The sequence below is a fragment of the Astyanax mexicanus genome, chromosome 12 (genome assembly GCF_023375975.1).
Source record: "Astyanax mexicanus isolate ESR-SI-001 chromosome 12, AstMex3_surface, whole genome shotgun sequence".
In the NCBI taxonomy this organism is placed as follows: domain Eukaryota; kingdom Metazoa; phylum Chordata; class Actinopteri; order Characiformes; family Acestrorhamphidae; genus Astyanax; species Astyanax mexicanus.
Genome location: NC_064419.1, coordinates 45,375,009 through 45,399,631, shown reverse-complemented (window position 1 = coordinate 45,399,631; position 24,623 = coordinate 45,375,009). Strand labels below are relative to the sequence as shown.

Sequence of the window (24,623 nt, the reverse complement as noted above, 5' to 3'; positions counted from 1 at the left end):
GGGGGGTGGTGCTGGGGGGGTGCTGGCACAGTACTTCAGGTGAGAACGAGGGGTGTTGCTGGCGGAATATGAAATAAAATAGCGCGTGCATCGCGTGGGGGGACAAAAACTTTACAGTGTGTCCCAATTTAGGGGCTGCATCCTTCAGAGGCTGTATTCGAAGACAGATTGCGTCACAGCTGCGCAGTAATACACCACCTCTGTGGGTCGCATCCTTCAGAGTATGCTGCCTGTGAATTGGGACACACCCCGACTCGAGCTGACTCTGGAAAGGAAATATGCACGTGAGGCGCAATATTTTGACGGCACCCCCGATGAAGCCAGACGGCACCCTGGTTGAGAAACACTGATCTAAGGTATATCGATTAGAATTTTCTCAATCTTATTATGTTATTTATATTTTGTTATCTCCTGTATTGTTCTATGCTGTGGATTTTCCTGTGTTTAATGAGTATGTTGTATCCATAAGTACTTTTATAATTGTTTCATTAATATTTCATTTAATATTTCTATTATGTTCATATAATGTTTATAGTTTGAACATGATTTCGCTACATTATTTAGCATCCCATTGAAAACTAACACATTGTTTCAATAGGATGAGTGGTGCAGATACAGAATTTCTCTGTGCGAATCTCCATGGCATAACAGTAATCAGGATTCATGGTGCGGCAGACATGCAGAATCATATAATATAAAGTTCTAATGATTACAATTTGGAAACATAACACTTTAGCCAGTCTCAGTGCGGCCAATCACACAGCAGATTAAATATCTAAGACACATACCGGGGTAGGACAATGAACTGAAACACCTGGTTTTAGAGCACAATAATTGATTGTGGTGACGGACAGTTCTGGTGGAAACAGGAGAGTTGAGGTGCACATTGAATTCTGCCGTGATTTGATCAGCAGTGGTTTTATGTTTTTTGGATACAATCCGGGTTTGCACCCGAACATCCCTTTCAGACAGCTTCCTCTTACAGGGTCCACAGTTAATCCTGTTGGATGTGGTTGGTTCTTCTTGGTGGTATGCTGACATTACCCTGGATACCGTGGCTCTTGATACATCACTTGCTGTCTTGGTCACAGATGCTCCAGCAAGACGTGCACCAACAATTTGTCCTCTTTTGAACTCTGGTATGTCACCCATAATGTTGTGTGCATTGCAATATTTAGAGCAGAACTGTGCTCTTACCCCTGGTCTTACCCCTGGTTGGCCCACTGGTTGAGAAATCCTGGTGAAGACCTGCCTTAAATTGCTAATATGGTTGAAGATGCTGGTCATCCATACAAATATCATATTCAGTTTTGGAAAGTTGGCTGGTTAACCAACCAACTCTACATTTTATACTGATGATACTTTCTCATTCTGGTCTTGCTGATCATTCTAACCATCCAGCTTGCTGATTATGGTCATATTCCAGAGGTTTTCAATTTGGTAAAATCAAAGAAACTCATCATTTTTAAGTGGTCTCTTTTTTTTTTATTTGCAATTTTTACCTATATTTCTTATTTTATCCCTTTGATGCACAACATGGGTCAAAAGTGACCAGGCTAAGTTTTAATTTGCTATATCTTACATGCAATAAATCATTTTAATCTTTTAGTATTTAAGGTGTAAAATCACTTGAATAAAATCACTACCTCTATCGCTCTTCCTGGTACAAGCAGTCGTCATCTCACGCCTCGACTACTGCAATGCCATACTAACTGCCCTCCCGGCCTGTGTGGTAAAACCACTCCAGATGATCCAGAATGCAACAAACATTCACACAAAGCAATCCAGACTCTTCTCATTCAGAGTTCTCCAATGGTGGAACAAACTACCTTCTACTACCAGATCAGGAGCGTCCCTCACTATCTTTAATAAACTCCTGAAGACAGAGCTCTTCAAAGAGCGCTTACTCTCCTAACACCTCTAACTAACTACCTTCTACTACCAGATCAGGAGAATCTCTCACTATCTTTAATAAACTCCTGAAGACAGAGCTCTTCAAAGAGCACTTACTCTCCTAACACCTCTAACTAACTACCTTCTACTACCAGATCAGGAGAATCTCTCGCTATCTTTAATACACTCCTGAAGACTGAGCTCTTCAAAGAGCACTTACTCTCCTAACACCTCTAACTAACTACCTTCTACTACCAGATCAGGAGAATCTCTCACTATCTTTAATAAACTCCTGAAGACAGAGCTCTTCAAAGAGCACTTACTCTCCTAACACCTCTAACTAACTACCTTCTACTACCAGATCAGGAGAATCTCTCGCTATCTTTAATAAACTCCTGAAGACAGAGCTCTTCAAAGTCTGCCAAATGTAATGTAATGTAATGTGCATTCTAATCATCCAGCTTGCTGATGATGGTCATGCTGGGTAACCAGCTTGGTCATGATGGTCATGAAGAAACTCAGCTTTAACTGGCTAGGCTATTTTTTTTTCAGAACGAGCTTCTGGTTGACCAGCATGACCAGTATCAAAGCTTAGACCTTCAGTAACAACAGGCCAAGCCAAGACAACTGCAGATTTTTCATACCACACCCGCCTCCAGAAGCTCAATAACTTCTGGACGCTTTGAGGGTTGATGTGGGACCACACATGGTACATGTACAGTGTGGGGGTGCATGTCGGATCGAGGCTGGGTTTTTTATTTTATGTTTTTTATGGCTTGTTAGATTCAGCTGTGGTCGTGAAGAAGAGCAAGAAATCAGGGCAGATGCACAATAGGCCCATACCAGCATATGACACTTTCCATCTGCCCCTGCTGTCTTTCTTTTCTCCCTCTTTTCTCTCTCTCTCCCTCTTTTCTCTCTCTCTCTCTTGTTGGCAGAGCAGGGTGAGATGAAAGGCGGGAGTGGGAGAATAGATGTTGATAGGAGAGATTCATCTGGGTGATGGGCCTCACGGTTCTCCTGAGATAAGACAAACAAAGAGCCTAATGCAGCGTAGTTTTGTTTCTCCAGCGTTAGACCAACAGCGCATCCACCTCACCGCGCCATTCCACTACAACAACACCCAACAAAGAAAACACCACAAAACTTCACACAGAAAACCCCTATAGGAATTAGCTAGTCACATAGATAAATACAGCTCTGGAAAAAATTAAGAGAGCACTTCAGTTTCTGAATCAGTTTCTCTGCTTCTGCTATTTATAGGTTTATGCTTGAGTAAAATGAACATTGTTGTTTTATTCTATAAACTACAGACAACATTTCTCCCAAATTCCAAATTTAAAAAATGTCATTTAGAGCATTTTTATGCAGAAAATTAGAAACGTCTGAAATATATATAAAAAAAGATGCAGAGCTTTCAGACCTCAAATAATGCAAAGAAAACAAGTTCATATTCATAAAGTTTTAAGAGTTCAGAAATCAATATTTGTTGGAATAATCCTGGTTTTTAATCACAGTTTTTATTCATCTTGCCCTTATGTTTTCCTCCACCAGTCTTACACACTGCTTTTGGATAACTTTATGCTACTCACTCCTGGTGCAAAAAATCAAGCAGTTCAGTTTGGTGGTTTGATGGCTTGTGATCATCCATCTTCCTCTTGATTATATTCCAGAGAAACATGGATTCCATTTCATCCCTTTGATGCACAACATGGGTCAAAAGTGACCCGGCTGAGTTTTCATTTTCTATATCTATCTTTGAAATAAACTAATTTAATCATTTAGTGTTTAAGGTATTCCTCAATTAACTTGTTTTAATCATAATACATCTACATAATACATTTTACTGGCTTCAATTTTGAATAAAAGCCCTTTTTGTACCAAAAATAACCCAAATACATTTTGATTGATCTACTGTCTAACTTCACGTACGTACGTGTGTAGGTAGAAATAAAAAGCTGCTTCTTCATAAAGTAATAAAGCATAATAAAAATGAAGATTTGTGCTAAATAAAGCCTCAGCCATACATGAATAAACATAGAAAATGAATGCGGGTCATTTTGGACCCCTGTTGCGCAATAGAGGGGTAGTGATACAAAAAGTGCTTTTATTAGTAAGAAAGGAAAAAATAAAATAAGGATGTATGATGATCAAAAACAAATGAAAGAATAAATACATTAAATTCTGAATGAGTGAATTAATTTATTGCTAAAATGTTATACTCATAAAACACAGAAACACTCAGCCATACATAAAGTTACATAGAAAATGAATGTTGGTCATTTTCGACCCAGTGGTTATCTGTGCTAGGCTAAAAGCTAACACTAGCTGACAGGCTTTATGATCTCTTTAGCGAGCTAACTTCACATCATAGGACAATGACATGAGCTTTCTAAACCACTCAACATAGTAAGAAGCAAGCATGTAATGATTTATTCACAGATTTAGCACCCTGCTAACCTGACTGCTTTAGATTACCATTAGCTACATTAGATTTATAGCTTCAGTGCTACATTAAGGTAGCACAATTCTGACAGCTAATATGGTTAGCTTTAGATTTTTAACTAAACTATCATTTTTAGTGAGTGTAACATTTAGCAGTTTAGTTTCTGACCTTATCAAGCTAAATAAAAAAAAAGAGAAAATTAGGTTTGAAACTTAATCATTAATTTTTCCATTCGGTATAGTGAAGAAGAAATGGGTTTTCATGCTATTTTTAAATGATCTCGTTTTTCATTTGAGCCTTTTGCAAACAAAATTTAAAGGAAAATGAAAAGGTGAATCTTCTCTCGACTTTTAGATTTGTCCATTTTTTATATCTGATTTTATAATTCACCCTCAAAATGCAAAATTGGAAAAATCAGAAAATAAAAAAAGATTTATTTTTTCATTTTTCCTGAAATTCCGATTGTAAGAGGCACAGATGAAAAAAAAAAAGATAAAAAAAAAAAAAAAAAAAAAGAGTTTTTACATAAAATTTTCTATTTTTGCATTTTGCCTGAAACGGTCAGAACATTTAATGAATTAACGTTACACCAAAGTTGACCACTTATCCAACGAAACAATGTTTAGTTTGGAAGTAAATGTAAGACTGCAAATTGCAAACAGTATTGTGTGTGTGAATGTGAGTGTATGAGTGTGTGTGTGTGTGTGTGTGTGTGTGTGTGTGTGTGTGTGTGTGTGTGTGTGTGTGTGTGTGTGTGTGTGCGTGTGTGAATGTGTGAGTACTGAGGCATGCAGTCAGTAAATGCTAAACAGCAGAAAATAGCTCACCACCTACAATTAAGCTCCTCTTGTTTTGTCTTGCCAGAGAACAATGAAAGCTGGAACGCTTCAGAAAACAGAGCAGAAAAACATTTTAATGCTGTTTCTGAAGCTGAAACTGGGTCAGAGAGGCTGAGTACAGGCCAGAGTCTACAGACCATCAGCTTTAATCACATTAATATAATAACTGTGGATCCATAACCTGGATCAGGTGCAGAAACACAGGCTATACCACCCAGTGCTTTTCATCTAAACCTAGCTAAGCTTGTAGCAGAAATGTTTGTCATAAACAATATTTTTGTCATTTTATTACAATGTACTGTATTTCGTAACTGAAAATCATAATACAATAGCAGAGAAATGCAATTACACATTATCTTTAATTATCTTTCAATTATTACAATTTTAAAAGACATTGTATTTTATAATGAAACTAATAAAATAAGACCACTGGTTTTAAAACAGCAGTCTGTAAGTTGTGGGGATTTGAAGACCTCTCTAGTGAGAATGTGAAATTGCACCTAGCTTGTAGAAAAGTACCTTTAATGTGCGGAAATGCTGTGATTTTGTTTTATATATACAGCTCTGGAAAAAAAAAATAGAAACCACTTCAGTTTCTGAATCAGTTTCTCTGATTTTAATATTTATAGGTTTATGTTTGAGTAAAACGAACATTTATGTTTTATTCTATAAACTACAGACAACATTTATCCCAAATTACTAATAAAAATATTGTCATTTAGAGCATTTATTTGCAGAAAATGAGAAATGGCTGAAATAACAAAAAAGACACAGAGTGTTCAGACCTCAAATAATGCAAAGAAAACAAGTTCATATTCATAAAGTTTTAAGTTCAGAAATTAATATTTGGTGGAATAACCCTGATGGTTTTTAATCACAGTTTTCATGCAGCTTGGCATCATGTTCTCCTCCACCAGTCTTACACACTGCTTTTGGATAACTTTATTCTTTACACTCCTGCTGCAAAAATTCAAGCAGTTCAGTTTGGTGGTTTGATGGCTTGTGATCATCCATCTTCCTCTTGATTATTATATTCCAGAGGTTTTCAATTTGGTAAAAACAAGGAAACTCATCATTTTTAGGTGATCTCTTATTTTTTTCAGAGCTGTATTATCAGTGGTGCTCCAAAGTTTGTGAACCCTTTAGAATTTTCTGTACACTTTATTCTAACTATTACTGAAAAGAAAACTCTTGTGTGATTTGATTTGAGGTCTAATACAAATAATAATACAAAAAACAGGCGCTGGGTAAGATTTTGATCAAAACATGATCAATTCCATGAAGATTTACACATTCTGGAAGCATTTACATCTAAAATAATGACAATTTTGAGCAGCTCAATGTCTTCTGGTATAGAGAAAAATAATAGCATGTGGCTATAGCATGTCTCCTGATATAAATGTGTTATAACTAGTGAAAAATCACACCAACACAGGCTGAGGTTCAAAGGGTTGACTGGGTTTTCTTTATCTACTTTTAGGACTTTTAGTGAAAATCTGCTGATGTTTAAGTTCATATTTATGCAGAAATATAGAACTTTCAAGCACCACTGTACATCCAACACCTACCTACCAGACCACTCTGTTATTAGAATGAATGAACATCAGATCAATCATTTAAATAAGCTCTTTTCACTAAGTACTGTAGGTACAAAGGGTAATATTGAGGTCAGCAGAAATGATTCAGGTCATATCTATATATTGTACAATAAATCAATAGTATCATTATTGTGACAGGCCTATTTAATTTAATTTATTTTCTCTCTTTCATCTGTTTTTTATCCTCTGTCCCTCTCTCTTTCTATCTCTCTCTCTCTCTCTCCAGGATCTGCTGCACCTGACGGAGATAGACCTGCTGGGTTTAGGAGTTCACAGTCGACTCCATCGAATCCACATCCTCTCCAGCATCCAGGTCCTGCGGGAGAGGGAGTCCAAGAGAGGTCAGTGTCTCCTCTCTCTCCATCTATTTTCATCGTGAGATCCTTACTGAGAAGAAAAGTACAAGAGAGAGACACAAGCTTTAGACTTAGCTCTTGATCTAGGCCAATTGAAGTCCCTTGATTCTATTCTTCGCAGTGTAGGGCACATTACTTTAAAAAAGTAATTATTTATAGTTACACTGTAAAAAGTGTAGCCCTGCTCAAATTAAAAAAATTGATGTCCATTTGTTGCATCTAAACTATTTGACTTCACTCAATCTAAATAAAGTCAATTGTTACAACCTGATTATTTTATTTTGACATAAACCATATTACTTCACTCGACCCAATATTATATATTCACCTTGATCCAAGTTAAATTCTTTACATTTCAGTTTCGGAACCAAACTAATACATTTAAATTGAACCGAACTTAAAAAAAAAAAAACCATGGCAGCATATTCAGAAGTTCCAGAAGTTACTGTGGCGTGGAAGAGAACGGATTACCAGCGAGATTCGTTTCAGTGCTCTCTTGCTCTTTTTATTTTGCTCTGAGAAGGACACTAAGAGCTGGATTTACATGGGATTTCACTTTTGAAAGTGAAACTAACTACAGCTCCAACGCAGCTAACCCCACTCCCACACACAGAAAACACACAAAGGGTGAGGCACAAAACAACCACATAACTGATAACTACATGAATAATACTAGAACAGTGATAATAAAACATGACATGAAACTCTGGGATAAACAGTAACATAAACACGCAGAAAAACACCCACTTTCCCCAACAGGGTGAGCTCCCATAATTCCTTCCGCCCCCCTCCAGTCCCGACGCCACAATACCATAAGCATGCGTTGCTATCTCGCGAGCGCGTTCAGGCACTTTCTCCCTCTCTCATTCTCTCTCTCGCGAGCGCGTTCAGGCACTTTCTCCCTCTCTAATTCTCTCTCTCGCGAGCGCGTTCAGGCACTTTCTCCCTCTCTCCCTCAGTGCTCTGAAGCACTTCTCTACAACTTCTCCCGTGCTCCACAGTGCGCATGCGCAATTCATGTTTGATTCAAATTAAAAATATTACATCCTTATCTCTTTTCTTCGAGTATGATTTCAGTGGAACCAAAACATTTGGTTTATTTCCTTCAGAATTGTAATTAATTTAGTCTGAATCAAAATTGACACATCAAAATTCAAAAAGGTTGAGTTTCACAATAAAGTCAATAATTGTACTATGTGTTCAATCATATTTATTAGCTTGAATGAACAGCTCCATGCTTCACTTTTTACAGTGTACTAGTTAATTCTCTAAAAGATTTACTCCACTATAAAAGTAACGGTAACACTTTCTATGAATGTCATCTCTATTAGACTCTATAACCACATTCATAACATATTATAATGCATTCATAAGGCATTATAAACATGGCTATACATATTCATAAAAATACATAACCCATTATAGCCATGTTTATTAGGCATTATGACCTGTGTTCATAATACATTATAAGCTGTGCTTATAATATATATGTTAAAATATATCTCAAATATATCATTAATTATCTACATCTATTTTTATAAATATGTATAGCCATGTTTATAATGCCTTATGAATGCATTATAATGTGATATGAGTATGTTTATAGAGTCTTATAGAGATGACATTCATAGAAAGTGTTACCAAAGTAACTAGTTACCAGTAGAAGTAACGGTAACACTTTCTTTGAATGTCATCTCTATAAGACTCTATAAACATACTCATAACACATTATAATGCATTCATAAGGCATTATAAACATGGCTATACATATTTATAAAAATACATAACCCATTATAGCCATGTTTATTAGGCATTATGACCTGTGTTCATAATACATTATAAGTTGTGCTTATAATATATATGTTAAAATATATCTCAAATATATCATTAATTATCTAGTCCAACAATGAAAGTCTGGCACTTTACCTAGAGCGCACAAAGACCTGTTATAATACATCGTAATTGACTATAATTAATATTATATTCAAGACAAGCACAATTTATAAGAGGTTAAAAATATATTTATAGGATTATTGAGGGTGTGTTTATAAGTTGTAAGCTTTTTAGTCATAATGCAGTCTGCAAGCAGGGACTGAGTTTCTTGGTCTTGATGTATAACATGTTATAAACACAGCTATTAATGCATTATAATCACAGTTCATGATGCATAGTAAACATGGCTATGATGAATTATACATTTTTATAAATATGTATAGCCATGTTTATAATGCCTTATGAATGCATTATAATGTGTTATGAGTATGTTTATAGAGTCTTATAGAGATGACATTCATAGAAAGTGTTACCAAAGTAACTAGTTACCAGTAGAAGTAACGGTAACACTTTCTTTGAATGTCATCTCTATAAGACTCTATAAACATACTCATAACACATTATAATGCATTCATAAGGCATTATAAACATATTTATAAAAATGCATAATTCATCATAGCCATGTTTATTATGCATCATGAACTGTGATTATAATGCAATAATAGCTGTGTTTATAACATGTTATACATCAATACCAAGAAACTCAGTCCCTGCTTGCAGACTGCATCATGACTAAAAAGCTTCCAACTTATAAACACACCCTCAATAATCAATATTCATGTCTTGAATATAATATTAATTATAGTCAATTATAATGTATTATAACAGGTCTTTTTGCACTCTAAGTAAAGTGCCAGACTTTCATTGTAGGACTATATTATTAATGATAAAGATATACTATTTTATATTTTAACATATATATTATAAGCACAGCTTATAATGTATTATGATCACAGGTCATAATGCTTAACAAACATGGCTATAAGAGGTTATGCATTTTATTAACCCTTTCAGACCTGAATTATCTCCAGTGATGGAAAAAAATGTATGAATGCTGTTTTCTGTCTGCAATGCACTGAATTAAATATTAAATATTCAAATATTCAACTGTAAACCCTATATAGTAAATACATACAATCAACTAAAATATTTCATTGTTTTTTAAGATTTTATATTTCATATCTACCTTTACATTTCATAAACCAGGCCTAAACAGTAAAAAAAAAATATTTAAAGTGCTCTAAATCGCATTAAATAAATTAGAAAAAATGAGCTGTTACTTTTCCTCAATGGCTCTAGTACTACTGCTTTTCCAATGTTTTTGCAGGTGATGAGGCCAAGCTAATTCTACTGTTTCTTTTGATTATAAGCTTGTTGATTGGCTGGTTCATGGTCTATTCTGATGACCAACAGCACTCAATTAGTTTCATGTTCAACAAACGATTTTAAAATAAAGAAAATACATGATGTCCATTATAATAAACGCAGGGTCTGAAAGGGTTAAACATTTATAGCCATGTTTATAATGCCTTATGAATGCATTATAATATGTTATGAATGCAGTTATAGTGTCTAATAAAGATGACACTCATAGAAAGTGTTACCGAAGTAACTATTGCGTTACTTTTGTGTTACTCGCCCCTGTAAACCCCCACCTTCTCAGAGCGTGTTTCATAAGCCAGATGAATAGAGTGCACGACAGCAAAGACAACAATCATTGCTAAGGGGTTTGTCTCATCTCCTCCCCTCCCTTGTGACTCACACACACACAACGCACACACACACTTGCACCTTCGTCTGTATGCGCAAAGTTAAAAATAATAATATATATATATATATATATATATATATATATATATATATATATATATATATATATATATATATATATATATATATAATTGAGCGGCTAAAGTAATGTGCAGTTACAGGGTATGGGAAATGGTAACAGTGTTATAGTGACAGTCAGAGTAATTAGTTAGATTACTCCTTACTGAAAAAAGTCACTGCACATTTGTGGGGTTAAGGCAGCATTTTATCCTAAAATAGCAGTTTCAAGATCATTGTGACACTTGTTTCTTCTCCCAGGTCACTAGAAAAATAGATTCTCTTATGAATTGGCATGCTCAGAACTTTTGTATCAGAACATTGTAGCATTTATACATATGTATGTAAACTTCTGTAGTTTTTCTCTTCAATCTCAGTTGACCTGATTCTACCAATTTTAGTAATGGTTCTCTATCTCTCAGCTTGTCCAGAAATGCATGTAACAAGTGTGTGCATTAGGTGGTGGCATCCCAGGAGCAAGAAATATCAATTGTTGCATAATGCTACTTTAAGAAGGAATATTCTTTTGTGATTTGGATGAGTTTTACAGTTTTTTACATATTGGTTTTAGATTTTCTCAGTCAGCTTTTTTATGAGGTGGAGTCGCCTGGAATTCAGGCTTTCAGTTAACAGCTGTGCTGAATTTCCTGCCTCTTAATAAAGTGTTTGAGAGCATCAGTTAAAGTAAAGTAGTGAAGAGGTAGAGTTACAGGTATACAGTGAATATCTCTATTTGAATAATGATCTAATACAGTTTATGAGAAGCAAAAACTACTCAACTAAATAAAGAAAAAGAAAGAGTTTAAGAAATTAAAGTATCCTCAGGTGCAGTTACAGCGAAGACCATCAAAAACCATATATTGATGGAAGTGGCACTCATCAGGACTGCACCAGGAAAGGAAGAGCAAGAAGGTCCTCTGTTGCACAGGATAAGTTCGTCAGAGTTACCAGCCTCAGAAACTCAGCATCTAAATGCTTCTTCACAGAGTATTTTGGTTTGTTTAACACTTTTAAGTTACTTTATGATTCCTTATGTGTTCCTTCATAGTCTGGAAAATATGTAGGAAATAAAATTAAAACATATGAGTTTGAATAAGAATGAGTGTCCAAACGTTTGACTGGTACTGTATTTTTATAGCTATTTCTCTGACTCACTCTCTCTCTCTCTTTCTCTCTCTCATTCCCATATCGTGTATCGAGAGTCCAATAAAAAAACACTTATCTCCATTTTTGTCGATTTTTAGTTTACTACATAATTTGAACAGACAAACTGTCCCTTACACTGTGCCAAAATTTCTTGATGAACAGACCAATAGAAACTCTTCAGAATGACCTGAAATAAACTCTTTTTACATTGACCTCCATTTAAAGTTTAGTAGTTTTTTTTCTCTCTCCTGTAAAGTTGCTGTTTTTTCATTGGACAGCGACGATATTCTCTCTCTAAAGCACGCCTCTCCCCACACAAAAAAAAAAATAATCACAGACTGACTAAACAAAAGCCGGCGTTCCCGCCTCTTTCTGCATGTTGTTTCTAGCCGGTCTCTGTCTACGTTCTCCTGGTGTCCTCTTCATCCTCTGTCTGTTCCATCCTCCTGATCCCTCTCTCTATCTTCCTCTTCCTCTGTTTGTGTAGATCAGGCTGTGACCGGTGGGGTGTAGTGAACTGAACTGAAGTGCTGCATTAATCACACTTACAGCACAGAGACGCACAGTCTGTGGGACGTCAGGTCCATAAACTCTGAGTCCACAGACTCTGTCCCTCCAACACACAGCTCTTCGCCCTGTCCCCTCAGGCCAGGAGACTAGAGGAGCTACATCAACAGGGGTTAGCTGACAAAACTAACTGCTGGAGTGAAGAGAGGATGTGTAGAACAGGACTGAGCAAAGCAGGACCAAACAATAAGAGCATAGCTGGAGGTGGTTTTGATAAAAAGTGTATTTTGTCTGTGTTTTGCTATAAAAGATTTTAGAAACAATGGGAGAGACACAGGTTGAAATGTGAGTGTAAGCTGAAGTACATAAAGTGCTAATTTGTCTAAAAAGTCTTTGTCTAAAAAAACCTACTTCTGACCCTTGTGTTTAGCAAAGAGATATGTTTAAAAAACAAGATACATTTATAAAACAGGTACAAATTCAATTACTCAAACCACTTCAGCAGACTTTCTGAGACACACTTAAAACAGATACAAAACATATACAAATCTAGTCACTCACTCCACTTCAGTTCGTGGTCTGAGACGCATTTAAGGGCGTTTTCACACCTGTAGTTTGTTTCTCTTGTTCGAATCAGTTAATGAGTTTGTTTACTTGGAGCGTTTTCTCGCTCTGTTCGCTCTGGTTTCACATAGGCATAAATGTAAACACACCAAAATGCGCATCAATAAACCACGCGAGCAGCCTGTGTCCTCTGATTGGTCAGAGCTGTCTGAAACGGGAGTACGTTAAATATGAATATACGAAAAAAGTAAATACAGCGAGAAGATTTTGTGTTCCGGCACAAATATCTGTGCTTTAACAGCTTTGAACGCTGAAACGCTGCACTTTCAAACACAGTGTTTCTACGTGCAGCGCAGATTTATACATAGTAAACAGAGTCACGTGGCTGTGAGCAGTGAATGCAGCGCAGACCCATGTGCATGGACACAGCGTTTGTTCACAGCTGTGGTAATTAGTGTTATCTGGCTAATATATCAGTTTAAACTGTGCTTGCTTTATCAGCAGTTTAGCTCAAATAAATGGCTTATATTTAATAGCTGGATCCGATCGAGACCGGATCACATTCTCACCACAAGCGAACCGCTCCAGAGTTCGTTTGGTACTGGACCGAGACCACCTCCTCTAGCTGGTCTCGGTCCGGTTCTTTTGATCCGCGATTACTGTTTTCACACCTGCTCAATCGAACCGCACTAAAGTTACAAACTGACCAGGGTTCATTTTAACCGGACCAAATAGTGCTGGTGTGAAAACGCCCTAATACAGGTACAAATTCAATCACTCAATCCACATCCAGAGGTGGTCTAAAATGCATTTTAATGCAGATACAAATTCGATAACTCAAACCAGTTCAGCAGATGGTCTAAGACACAATTTAAACAGATTCAAATACGATCAATTTAGCCATTTGTCAGGGCCAGCCAGAGATTAGGCAAGCATAAATAAAATGAAGAGATACAAATCCCCTTAATTAACCAATTGAGGAGGAGATCTGAGACACACTTAAAGCATATGCAAATTCCATCACTGAAACCACTTCAGAAGGTGGTCTGAGACGCATTTAAACAGATACAAATATGATCAATCAAACCACTTCAGAATATGATCTGAGGTACATTTAAAATGTACACAAATCACTCAAAACTGTTCAGGAAATGGTCTGAGACTCACTTAAAACATGTACAAATCTGATCACTCAAAACTGTTCAGGAGGTGGTCTGAGACTCACTTAAAACATGTACAAATCTGATCACTCAAACCACTTTAGGAGGTGGTGTGAGACATTTAATACAGGTACAAATTCGATCCCTTAAAACAGTTCAAGAGATGGTCTGAGATGCATTTAGTACAGGTACAAATTCCTTTTTTGAAAACACTTCTGTAGGTGGTCTGTGACACACTTAAAACAGATACATATCTGATTACTTAAACCACTTCAGAACGTGGTCTGAGATGCATTTAATACAGATAAAACGTTGATCATTCAAACCGCTTTAGGACTTGGTCTGAGATTCATTTAGTACAGGTACAAATTCGATCACGCAAACAACTTCAGCAGATGGTCTGAGACACACTTAAAACAGATACAAATCTAATCACTCACACCACTTCAGCAGATGGTTTAAAACACACTTAAAACAAATACGAAAACAATCAATCACAGCATTTGTCAGGGCCAGGCAGAGATATCAAAAAAGGTCATTAACAGAATAAACAGAAATCTAGACTCCAGAGAATAGAGATTGCTGGTAGATACAGATACAGGAGACTATAGTGTTGTTAGAGGGTATAGTGTGGTATTCCACATGGTTGCTAAGGTTATATATGACATGGTTGTAAGGTAACTGGTAACTATAGTATTGCTATAAGTGGTTGCTGTGGTGTTGTGTAGTAATTAGTAGGTTGTTGATAATTAGGTGGATGAGTGCTAACTAAGTGGGTGTCCTTATTTTCCACATCTAGTTTCGTAGCTTAGCATTTCTGTGTGTGTTCGTGTGTACTGGTGCGGTATTTTCTAGGCGCCAGTTGATCCTGCTTGAAAGTCTTCATCAGAGAGAAGTGTAATTAGGTGTTGTGTAGGATTTCAGGATTCACTCAGAAAGCATGAAAGAGATATGCAGTGGAATTATGCAGCAATGCTGGAGTTAAGGTGAGGTGAGAGCTGAGAATGCATCAGTGCGCATCACACACAGCTACACACAGCTAAACACACAGTAACGCACAGTACAACACAGTAACACAGTGCAGTTTGCTGTCAACACAGCCAGGTGGTCATGCAGCGGCATGCTTCTGCTTAAAGTCTGTATACACACACACATACCCACACATGCATTTACTCACACACATGCATTAGGTTACACACACATGCATTTACTCACACACATGCATTAACATGCACACACATGTATTTCTCACACACATGCATTAACTTACACACATGAAGTAGCTCTCACACACATGCATTAACATGCAGTTGCTCTCACACACATGCATCAACTTACACAAACATGCAGTAGCTCTCACACACATGCCTTAACTTACACAAACATGCAGTAGCTCTCACACACATGCATTAACTTACACACATGAATTTACTCACACACACATTAGTTTACACACACATGCATTTACTCACACACATGCATTAGCTTACACACACATGCATTAACTTACACACATGAATTTACTCACACACACATTAGTTTACACACACATGCATTTACTCACACACACACATTAGTTTACACACACACATGCATTTACTCACACACATGCATTAGCTTACACACACATGCATTTACTCACACACATGCATTTACTCACACACACATGAATTTACTCACACACATGCATTAACTTACACACATATGCAGTAGCTCTCACACATGCATTAAATCCCACACACATGCATTATCTTACACACATATGCATTTACTCACACACATGCATTAGCTCTCACACACACATGCATTATCTTACACACACATGCATTAACTTACACACACATGCATTTACTCACACACATGCATTAGCTCTCACACACATACATTTACTCACACACATGCATTATCTTACACACATATGCATAAACTCACACACGTGCATTAACTTACACACACATGCATTTACTCACACACATGCATAAACGTACACACATGCATTTACTCACACATACATTAGCTTACACACACATGCATTTACTCACACATGCATTAACTTACACACATATGCATTAGATATCTTACACATGCATTTACTCACACACATGCATCAACTTACACACATGCATTAAATACATATGCATTAACTTACAAACACATGTATTAACTTGCACACATATGCTTTACACATATTTATTAACTCACATACATGCATCAACCCACACACCTATGCATTAGCTTACACAAATTCATTGACTCACACACACACATGCAAATACTCATGCACATGCACACATGCACCAATTCACACACTTACGCATTACAAACACATGTATTAACTCACACACATGCATCAACCCACAGACTCATGCATTAGCTCACACACATGCACCAACTCACACACACATGCATTACAAACAAATCTATTAACTCACATACATATGCATTAATTCACACACACACATGCATTACAAACACATATTAACTCACACACACACACACACACACACACACACACACACACACACACACACACACACACACACACACATGCATTAACACCCACAGATTGCTGTGTAAGCTGTGGAGAGGAGGGGCATCAGGCGATTATTGTCACCTCCAGTGGTGCAGTGGTCACAGTTATACTGCAGCCTGGGGGCTAATGTTCTCTGTGTGTAATTAAGTCTTACAGCAACATGTTGAAACACACACACACACACACACACACATTCACACACACACTTATTCATGACAGGCTGAAGCTTGTTTCCCAGCTTCTACAGAAATACCTACAGTGACACACACTCAGCAGCCTGCAGAGTTGGTTTTATTGGGTCAATGCTGTCCAAAAACTTATGACAGAAGAGCTTCTGTTTTTTCCAGTCTTCTATTTTCTCAACACCATCACGCCTGATTTATGTACAGTAAGTTCAGCAGCACTGTGACTGAGCACTGACTCACATTTCCTGCCAAAACAACGTGAAGTCCAGATCTACAGCATCTCCTGAAAGATCTGTGGAGCTATTCTATGTGTGTAAGCCTATGATAAATTACCTGCAGCCCACCACCGATGAGCCATGCTTGGGGGCTTTTAGCCTCTATTGTTTTTCATGAGAAAGGGTTTGGCTGTTCTAGGTGTCAGCAGGGGGTCAGACTGTAAAAAATGCTAACGCTACACACTACACAAACGCTAAACTTTTACCAAACATCTGAGGTCAGTGGTGGCTTTTCTTCATGGTGTTGAGATATGGCTTTTTCTCTGCATGATCCAGATTTAACCTGTATTTATGGATTTCCAGTACAGAATCAGTACAGCTTGTTTTTTAATGCAGAGCCACCTGAGGGCCCGAAGATCACCAGCATCCAGTACTTCCCTACGTCAGCCTTGTCTCTTAGACAAAGGGATTTCTCCAGATTTTCTGAATTATCTGATTATATCATGATAGAATTAACGAAAAAATGAAGTTACACCGATACAGCGCCTTTCTAGAAACCCAAGGATGCTTTATTATCACGTTTTTACACAAAACCACATATACTCAGCACTCATTCATAAACCACTGAGAAGCAGCAGCCAATAGCGCACAACATACTCTCAACCAGAAACAACCATCCACCTGGAGGACTGCATCGGACACTACAGCAATTAAATATTTTAGTTTTTTTTTTTTTTCTTTTGTGTGAATTGCAGACAGAAAACATAATTCGGAACATAATTCAGGTCTGAAAGGGTTTTATTCAATCAAATAAAAATTTAAGTAAACGTCAGAAACATAGCATTTTTATTTGATTTGCAATGATCTTTTCTGATTTAGGGATGTATATGGACAAAAGTATTGGGACACACATTCAGACTCATTTGTTTATTACTTGTTTATTATTTGTAACTCTTTTCTATAGAGTTTTGGGGCCTGTGGCCTGTGTTGATTGTTATATTGAAGTAAAAATTTGAAAGTGGCAAATTTAAAATCTCCGCTTGCATACAGAGTCTAAAGGTTAATCATTAAATTCGGGCACTTATTTCAGTCTCATTGCTACAGGTGTATAAAATCCAACACCTAGCCTCTTATTCATCAAAAGAAAGAATGTATGCATGTGTGTGTATAAGTGTGTGTGTGTGTGTGTGTGTGTCTGTAACCATCACTCTGCAGAATGACCCTGAAGTGTGTCTGAGGCACCGTCAGAGTGTGAAGCGTAGCATTAAAGGGGCAGTTGGCGTGCTGCCTGCCCTACTATTAGTACAGATTGCAGATTTGTCAGCATAAGTAGCAGCTTTTGTGCTTTGCCTGCACAAGTATTTCCGACCTGGAAAAATGCGTTAGAAGGTCAGACACAAAATACAGTCGTCCTTTACAGACTGGAGTGTGTCTTTGATTTGTGCAAGACTGAGACCCAATCACATTTCTTATACCAGGTTCACACTACATGACTTTTTGTGTGGTCAGTCATTGTGCTGTTCACACTACATCAGTTGTTGAGACCTTCATGTCAGATCGGCGACACAATCTCAAAATTCACATGATTTGTCGTTGTGGTAAACGGCGACTCACGTGGCTGCTCTCCAGAAACATGTTTCATCACAAGAACACACCAAAATAAACACACGAGAACTAGTGATGCCATGACAGACAATCTCGATAAAGGAGAATACGCACTTAAAGTGAGTCCAAAATGAATTCATGAGTTCATATGAAGCAACTGAGCAAAATCAGAGTATATAAATGTCTGATCCATTTTATACTGAAATATGTACTTGTTTCCCCTACACAGAGCTATATTAAATATTTCAGTATCACAGACATAATTTTTTTTATAATTTTGAACTCCAGTTATAAGCCTTTTAAACACAGCCTTTTTAGCTTTTAGCTCCATTCACCCCATTCATATAGGACTCGCTGACCTTGCTGGCTCCCTCTAACAGTCAATTACTGATATAACAGGGGGACAGAAATTGGTTAGGCTTTCCATAAACAGCTCTGGTAAAGCAGGAGATGTGTTTTGGACCCGTGGTTTTCTCTTTCTGAGATCTCATTGGCTGTAGGTAGCCGCTGCTCCTGACTCCCAGTCGCCGACTGAGTCAGATATTAAGCATGTTGAATATTTGCCAAGCATCTGCGACCTCCGAGCAGAGTTTTTGTCGGCGATGCAACTGAAAACCTGGCCCAAGATTGTGTAGTGTGAACCAAGCATTATTTGTAACCCTTTATTGAAAAGAGTGTGCTTGTGGAACCTGGTTTGGTTCTCCAAAGCAGAGACTGAAAAATAGGTGGTCTTTCATCAAAACTAGAGGCTCCAAAAGGTAACTAGAGCCTCCTTTCCACAATAAAATTAACAATCATGTCATTCTAATAGTGTGAATACGTACATATATATACCTACATACATTCACACATGAAAGAATGAATTTCATTGACACAATACTATTCAATGTAAAACAGTAAAAGCAATTCTGTACACTAACATTGTATTAGAATTCCATAGAATAGGTAGCAGAAATTAGCCTTCAAGTTGCAGTATACTGTATATTTTTTTCTTGTTTTGACATTTGAGAGCTAAACTAAAAGCCTAGGTTTAATTGCCATGGTTTGCCAATGCAGGATTATACTGTCTGTGAGAAAAGTCATCTAAAGCATCAGACCATGTTGAGATAAAAGCAATTTCTGGGAGTTTACCCAAGCTTCTTTAGTAGCTCTTTTTCTGGGATGTTCCTGTGGTGTGGTTTCTTCTGGTCTCGTCTTCTTGCTGTCTCACTGGGTGTGAGAATGAAAGGGCACTCACTGTGGCACTTCCAGATGTAAACAGGACATAAACAGAGATAGCATGTCTGTGTGTCGTCTTTAAAGAGGCTGAAGTGTGTTTGGAAATCCAAAACACGTCCAGAATGTTTCCATCTCAGCTGATGATAGATGGTCTATAAGGAGGTCGTTGCACCTCCATAACGGCCATTCCAGCTACTTCATTAACTGCTCTCGTTTGTTTTGATGGATGTCATCTGTGGATAAAGGATATCAGTCTTCATAAACAGCAGCAAATACTTATAGACTGGTCAAGGCCATGAACTTGAAGGGTCGGACCTTCATTAGATTGCTAGCTGGTCAGTTAGTATGAAAAAACAACCCAAGCTTAGCTGATGTATGGCAGCATCGGCCATGTGGAATTGTGCTAAATGTGGTTTATACTCTTTATGTAGCAAATCCAATATTATACTCAGCAACCGGGGTGTTGGTACAAGCAGTTCAGGCCAATTCCCATATTACACTTGGCAACCAAAGTGTTAGCACAAGTGGCATTGGGTGATTGCCACATTATACTCGGCAACTGGAGTGTTCACAAACGCGGCTTGGCCCAATTCCTATATTATACTCAGCAACTGGGGTGTTGGTACAAGCAGTTCGGGCCAGTTCCCATACTACACTTGGCAACCAGAGTGGTGACAAAAGTGGCTTGAACCAATTCCCATATTATACTCAGCAACTGGGGTGTTGGTACAAGCAGCTAAGCCTGTTTCACATAATCCTACACCGAACTCTATCCCAAACATGAATCTACACATTTTACGGTTAGATTTAAGGTTTTGATTAAGGTTTTGATTAGGATTAGGTTCTATACAGTAAAATTCACATTCAACTTATGGTTCAGTTGCATTTAATATACATTCAGTTGAATGTTAATTGAATATTAGTTGAGCATCCGTGAAGCATCTATAATGGACCATAATAAATAATGTTACCAAATGTTTAATAATTGATTAATAAATAGAACCACATTAAGTCGAAAGTGCAGAAATATACTTTTATATTTTTTAAAATGTGGTTCAGAAAAACTACTCCTTTAATTTAGTGTTTGTATGATCATTTATTTACTTGTGTGTAACTAAACATGCTTATTGAGGGCTAATGGTCTTGTCCAACATTGCAACCGTGGCATTAGCATGCCAGCTACCACCTTATTGAGGTATTAGCAAGGCCCAACTAGCCAATCAGCAGATGCCAATGTCATTAAGCCACCAAATTTAACTTAAAAATCATCAGACCATCAGCTGCCGGAGCCCGAAAGAGCACAACTGGCCTCATTAAGCCCTCATACCTATTAAGAATAGTTCTCCAAACAAGCTGCCTCAGTAACCAGAGTGTTAGCACAAGAAGCATAGGCATATTATCCTCAGCAACTGGAGTGTTGGTGCAAGTGGCTTGGGCCAATTTCCATATTATACCCAACAACCGGGGTGTTGGTACAATCAGCTCGGGCCAAGTCCCATATTATACCCAACAACCAGGGTGTTGGCACAAGTGGGTCGGGCCAATTCCCATATTACACTCGGCAACAGAAGTGGCATAGGGTGATTGCCACTTTATACTTGGCAACCAGAGTGTTAGCACAAGCGGCTTGGGCCAATTCCCATATTACACTTGGCAACCAGAGTGTTAACACAAGTGGCATAGGGTGATTGCCACATTATATTCAGCAACCGGGGTGTTGGTAAGTGGCTAAACCCGTTTCATGTAATCCTACACCCAACTCTAACCCAAACACTAATCTAAACATCTTAATGTTAGTTTTAAGGTATTGGTTAGTATTAGGTTCTATACAGAACCATTTACACGGCTGCCTCTGGATCTTCATGAACTTTGAGCTACAAGTGAGAGGAACCAGAGCCCTCAGAGTTCAGGCTGACCTCGGATCAGACATGTTATACTGTTGTAATTTTAGGTTCTGATGATTCTTCTTCCATCATCACAGTTGCTAGGTGTAAACAGTGATTTGATGACAGCCCTGCTAACATGAGCGGAGCAGATGATTCTGGGTAATGCTTGTCATGTGAGCTGCCATTAGTTCCTGCTGGAAAACACCGGCAGTGATGGACAGATTCCACACTGTACGTCTCTGAGGCAAAGGTCCAAAAATAGAGGACAACGTCTTTCTGTGGGTTTTGCATGCAGTTAAAAAAATAGAATCAGACAAGCAACATAAAAAAACAGATTCACAGATTTCAGGCAGATCTCTTAAAAATAATGATGCGAAATAAGACTTTCTTTGGAGTGATAGGGGCGTGGCCACCAAGAGCCATTAGTCAGGAAGCACAGAGAGATACAGATCAAGGGAGTGAATGAAATTCTACTTTATTTATTGGAAAAGAATGCTCTCCACCACACCCAAATAAACTCAAATGAACACAATGATGGTCCATTGGGGCTCTAGGCACTTAATTTCTCAGTTTTAGGTCCGTTTTAGCCAGTCCCAGCAGGCTACCTGATCAGTCCAATGCATTCCAGCTGGGACAGACCGGGGCTGAGCATCATGGCATAGGGCAAACCTAAAGATTTCCTTGTAACACAAGCCAAAGGTCATAGAAATGTATTTCAAAATTCTTGTTATTGACTTCAGCCTGCACTATTTAAAATACATATATCAGATTGTGTTTGTTAAAGCAAGAGCTATCATGCCGAGGCTCATTTAAGGCTTATGTTGGGTTGAACATGAGCTAAGCCCAAACATATATTTTCTACACTCTTAAGAGCAAGTACTGTATGTCAGATAGGGAGGTTGTGGTGTTTACATAAGGCTCTTATAGCCTTATAGTGAAGAGTTTTCCAAAAAAGGTGAACTAATTCAGTTTAAACGTTCATCTATGGCATTAATCCAAAGAACCGTATAGAAGACCCCTAGGCTCTGCTATGTTTAATAGCGTACAGTGCAGGTCCTCTGGGGTATTTTATTGTTCCTCTTGTCGAACCTGAAACTTAATTATGCATGCTGATAGATTTTATAGCGTGTTCTAAGATCTGCTGCGCCTGCGAACACTTAAACATGTAATTATTCCCCAGATTTAATAGCTCACGCCTCCAATCATGCTTTCCTCTCAATGCACCTCAAATTCTCTCTTTTAGGAGGAAGTGGAAATGATTTCAGCTGAGGTAAAGTTGTGAAACCAGCAGTATAGTTCACATTCCATGCACTGATAAACTGCTGCTTATATCAGGATTGAGCAGAGCTGGATGAGTAGTACCCTCACTGGAATGTAAGCAGAACGAGGGAGAGAGTTTAGCCAACTTTTTAAAAATGCAGCTTATTATTAAGTGATTAAGTGACTTTTTGAGTAAATTAAGCAAAACGTTTTGGCTCAAAAGTCTGTAAACTGAAAATATCAGGTTCAGTCTATCAATTAGCCTTTATTTTGACTAGAAGGTACATTTGAAATAAACAGGGATTGAAAGTGTATTTAATCATCTTTAAAACAAGTAGCTAAAAAACTTAAAAACAACTAAAATATGTGTTTAACAAAGAATAATATAAAAAGGTAATATAAAATTTTAAATAGATTTAAGAAAACAAAACAATAAAAAAACAAAAGAACATAAGAAATAAAGTAAAATTCCATTAAATAAAAAAACTATAAAATAATACAAAATACAATAATATAATTGATAAAATAATAAAGCAAATGTTTAAAAATGAACAAATATAAAGTAAAGAAAAAAAATAAACTTAAACAAGCACTACAAAGTACAATAATAAAGATTTCGTAAACAGGTACAGGTCTCAGAAAGAGAGAGGGGTAGTGAGAGTTAGTTGTGAGATTTAATACATATTTTAGCATGTATAAATAGTTTTTACACTCTGAACTTGATCAACAGTGATTAACCCGTAAGTTATTATCCGCTGTTAAGATATGAACGCGCCAAAGTCAGAGCACAACTGGCTCTTAAAGGGAATGGCAACTGGCACACTGATTGGTTTCTTTAAGAAAATTATTACATGCATTTTGCGCGTTTCAAGATGTGCAAGTTGTGTTTTTTGATTCCTCATGATACCATATACACAATGAAACGCCCCTTAATCCAAAATTGCCGGAAATAACAAAAAAGATGCAGAGCTTTAAGACCTCAAATAATGAAAGAAAACAAGTTCATATTCATAAAGTTTTAAGAGTTCAGAAATCTATATTTGGTAGAATAACCCTGGTGGATTTTAAACACAGCTTTCATGCATCTTGGCATCATGTTCTCCTCCACCAGTCTTACACACTGCTTTTGGATAACTTTATGCTACTCACTCCTGGTGCAAAAATTCAAGCAGTTCAGTTTGGTTTGATGAGCTTGTGATCATCCATCTTCCTCTTGATATATTCCAGAGAGTTTCAATTTGGTAAAATCAAAAAAACTTTTTAAGTGATCTCTTATTTTTTCCAGAGCTGTGTATTTGTGTAATATCAGACAGAAAATTTACAAAAATCTTTACATGAGTGGTTAACAGGGGTTAAAGTGTCCATATTAATGTATAGTGTATTTTAACACATAATATTAACAATGAAAGCATTATTTGTAATATTATTAAGCTAAATGTGCTGAAATAACTTAACATCCTGTGTGAACCCCGACAGATATTTATATTTAGTTTAAATGACATTCTTTATTTAGTTGATAGAGCTGTGTGTTGTATCAGTGTGTTATTCAGGG

At 37.2% G+C, this 24,623-nt stretch overlaps 1 protein-coding gene across 3 annotated transcripts in view; it reads left to right on the top strand.

Annotated features, from left to right (window-relative positions):
• The window catches only part of bcar3 (BCAR3 adaptor protein, NSP family member), a 476,193-nt gene that overhangs the window by 31,999 nt on the left and 419,571 nt on the right, over positions 1–24,623 (top strand). For all 3 annotated transcript variants that reach the window (XR_007441434.1, XR_007441435.1, XM_049486025.1), the window contains exon 3: positions 7,003–7,117. Coding sequence is in view for 1 of the 3 variants with exons in the window: in XM_049486025.1 (XP_049341982.1) it covers positions 7,003–7,117 (115 nt within the window). In the remaining 2 variants the exon portion in view is untranslated. The remainder of the gene's footprint in view (positions 1–7,002; positions 7,118–24,623) is intronic.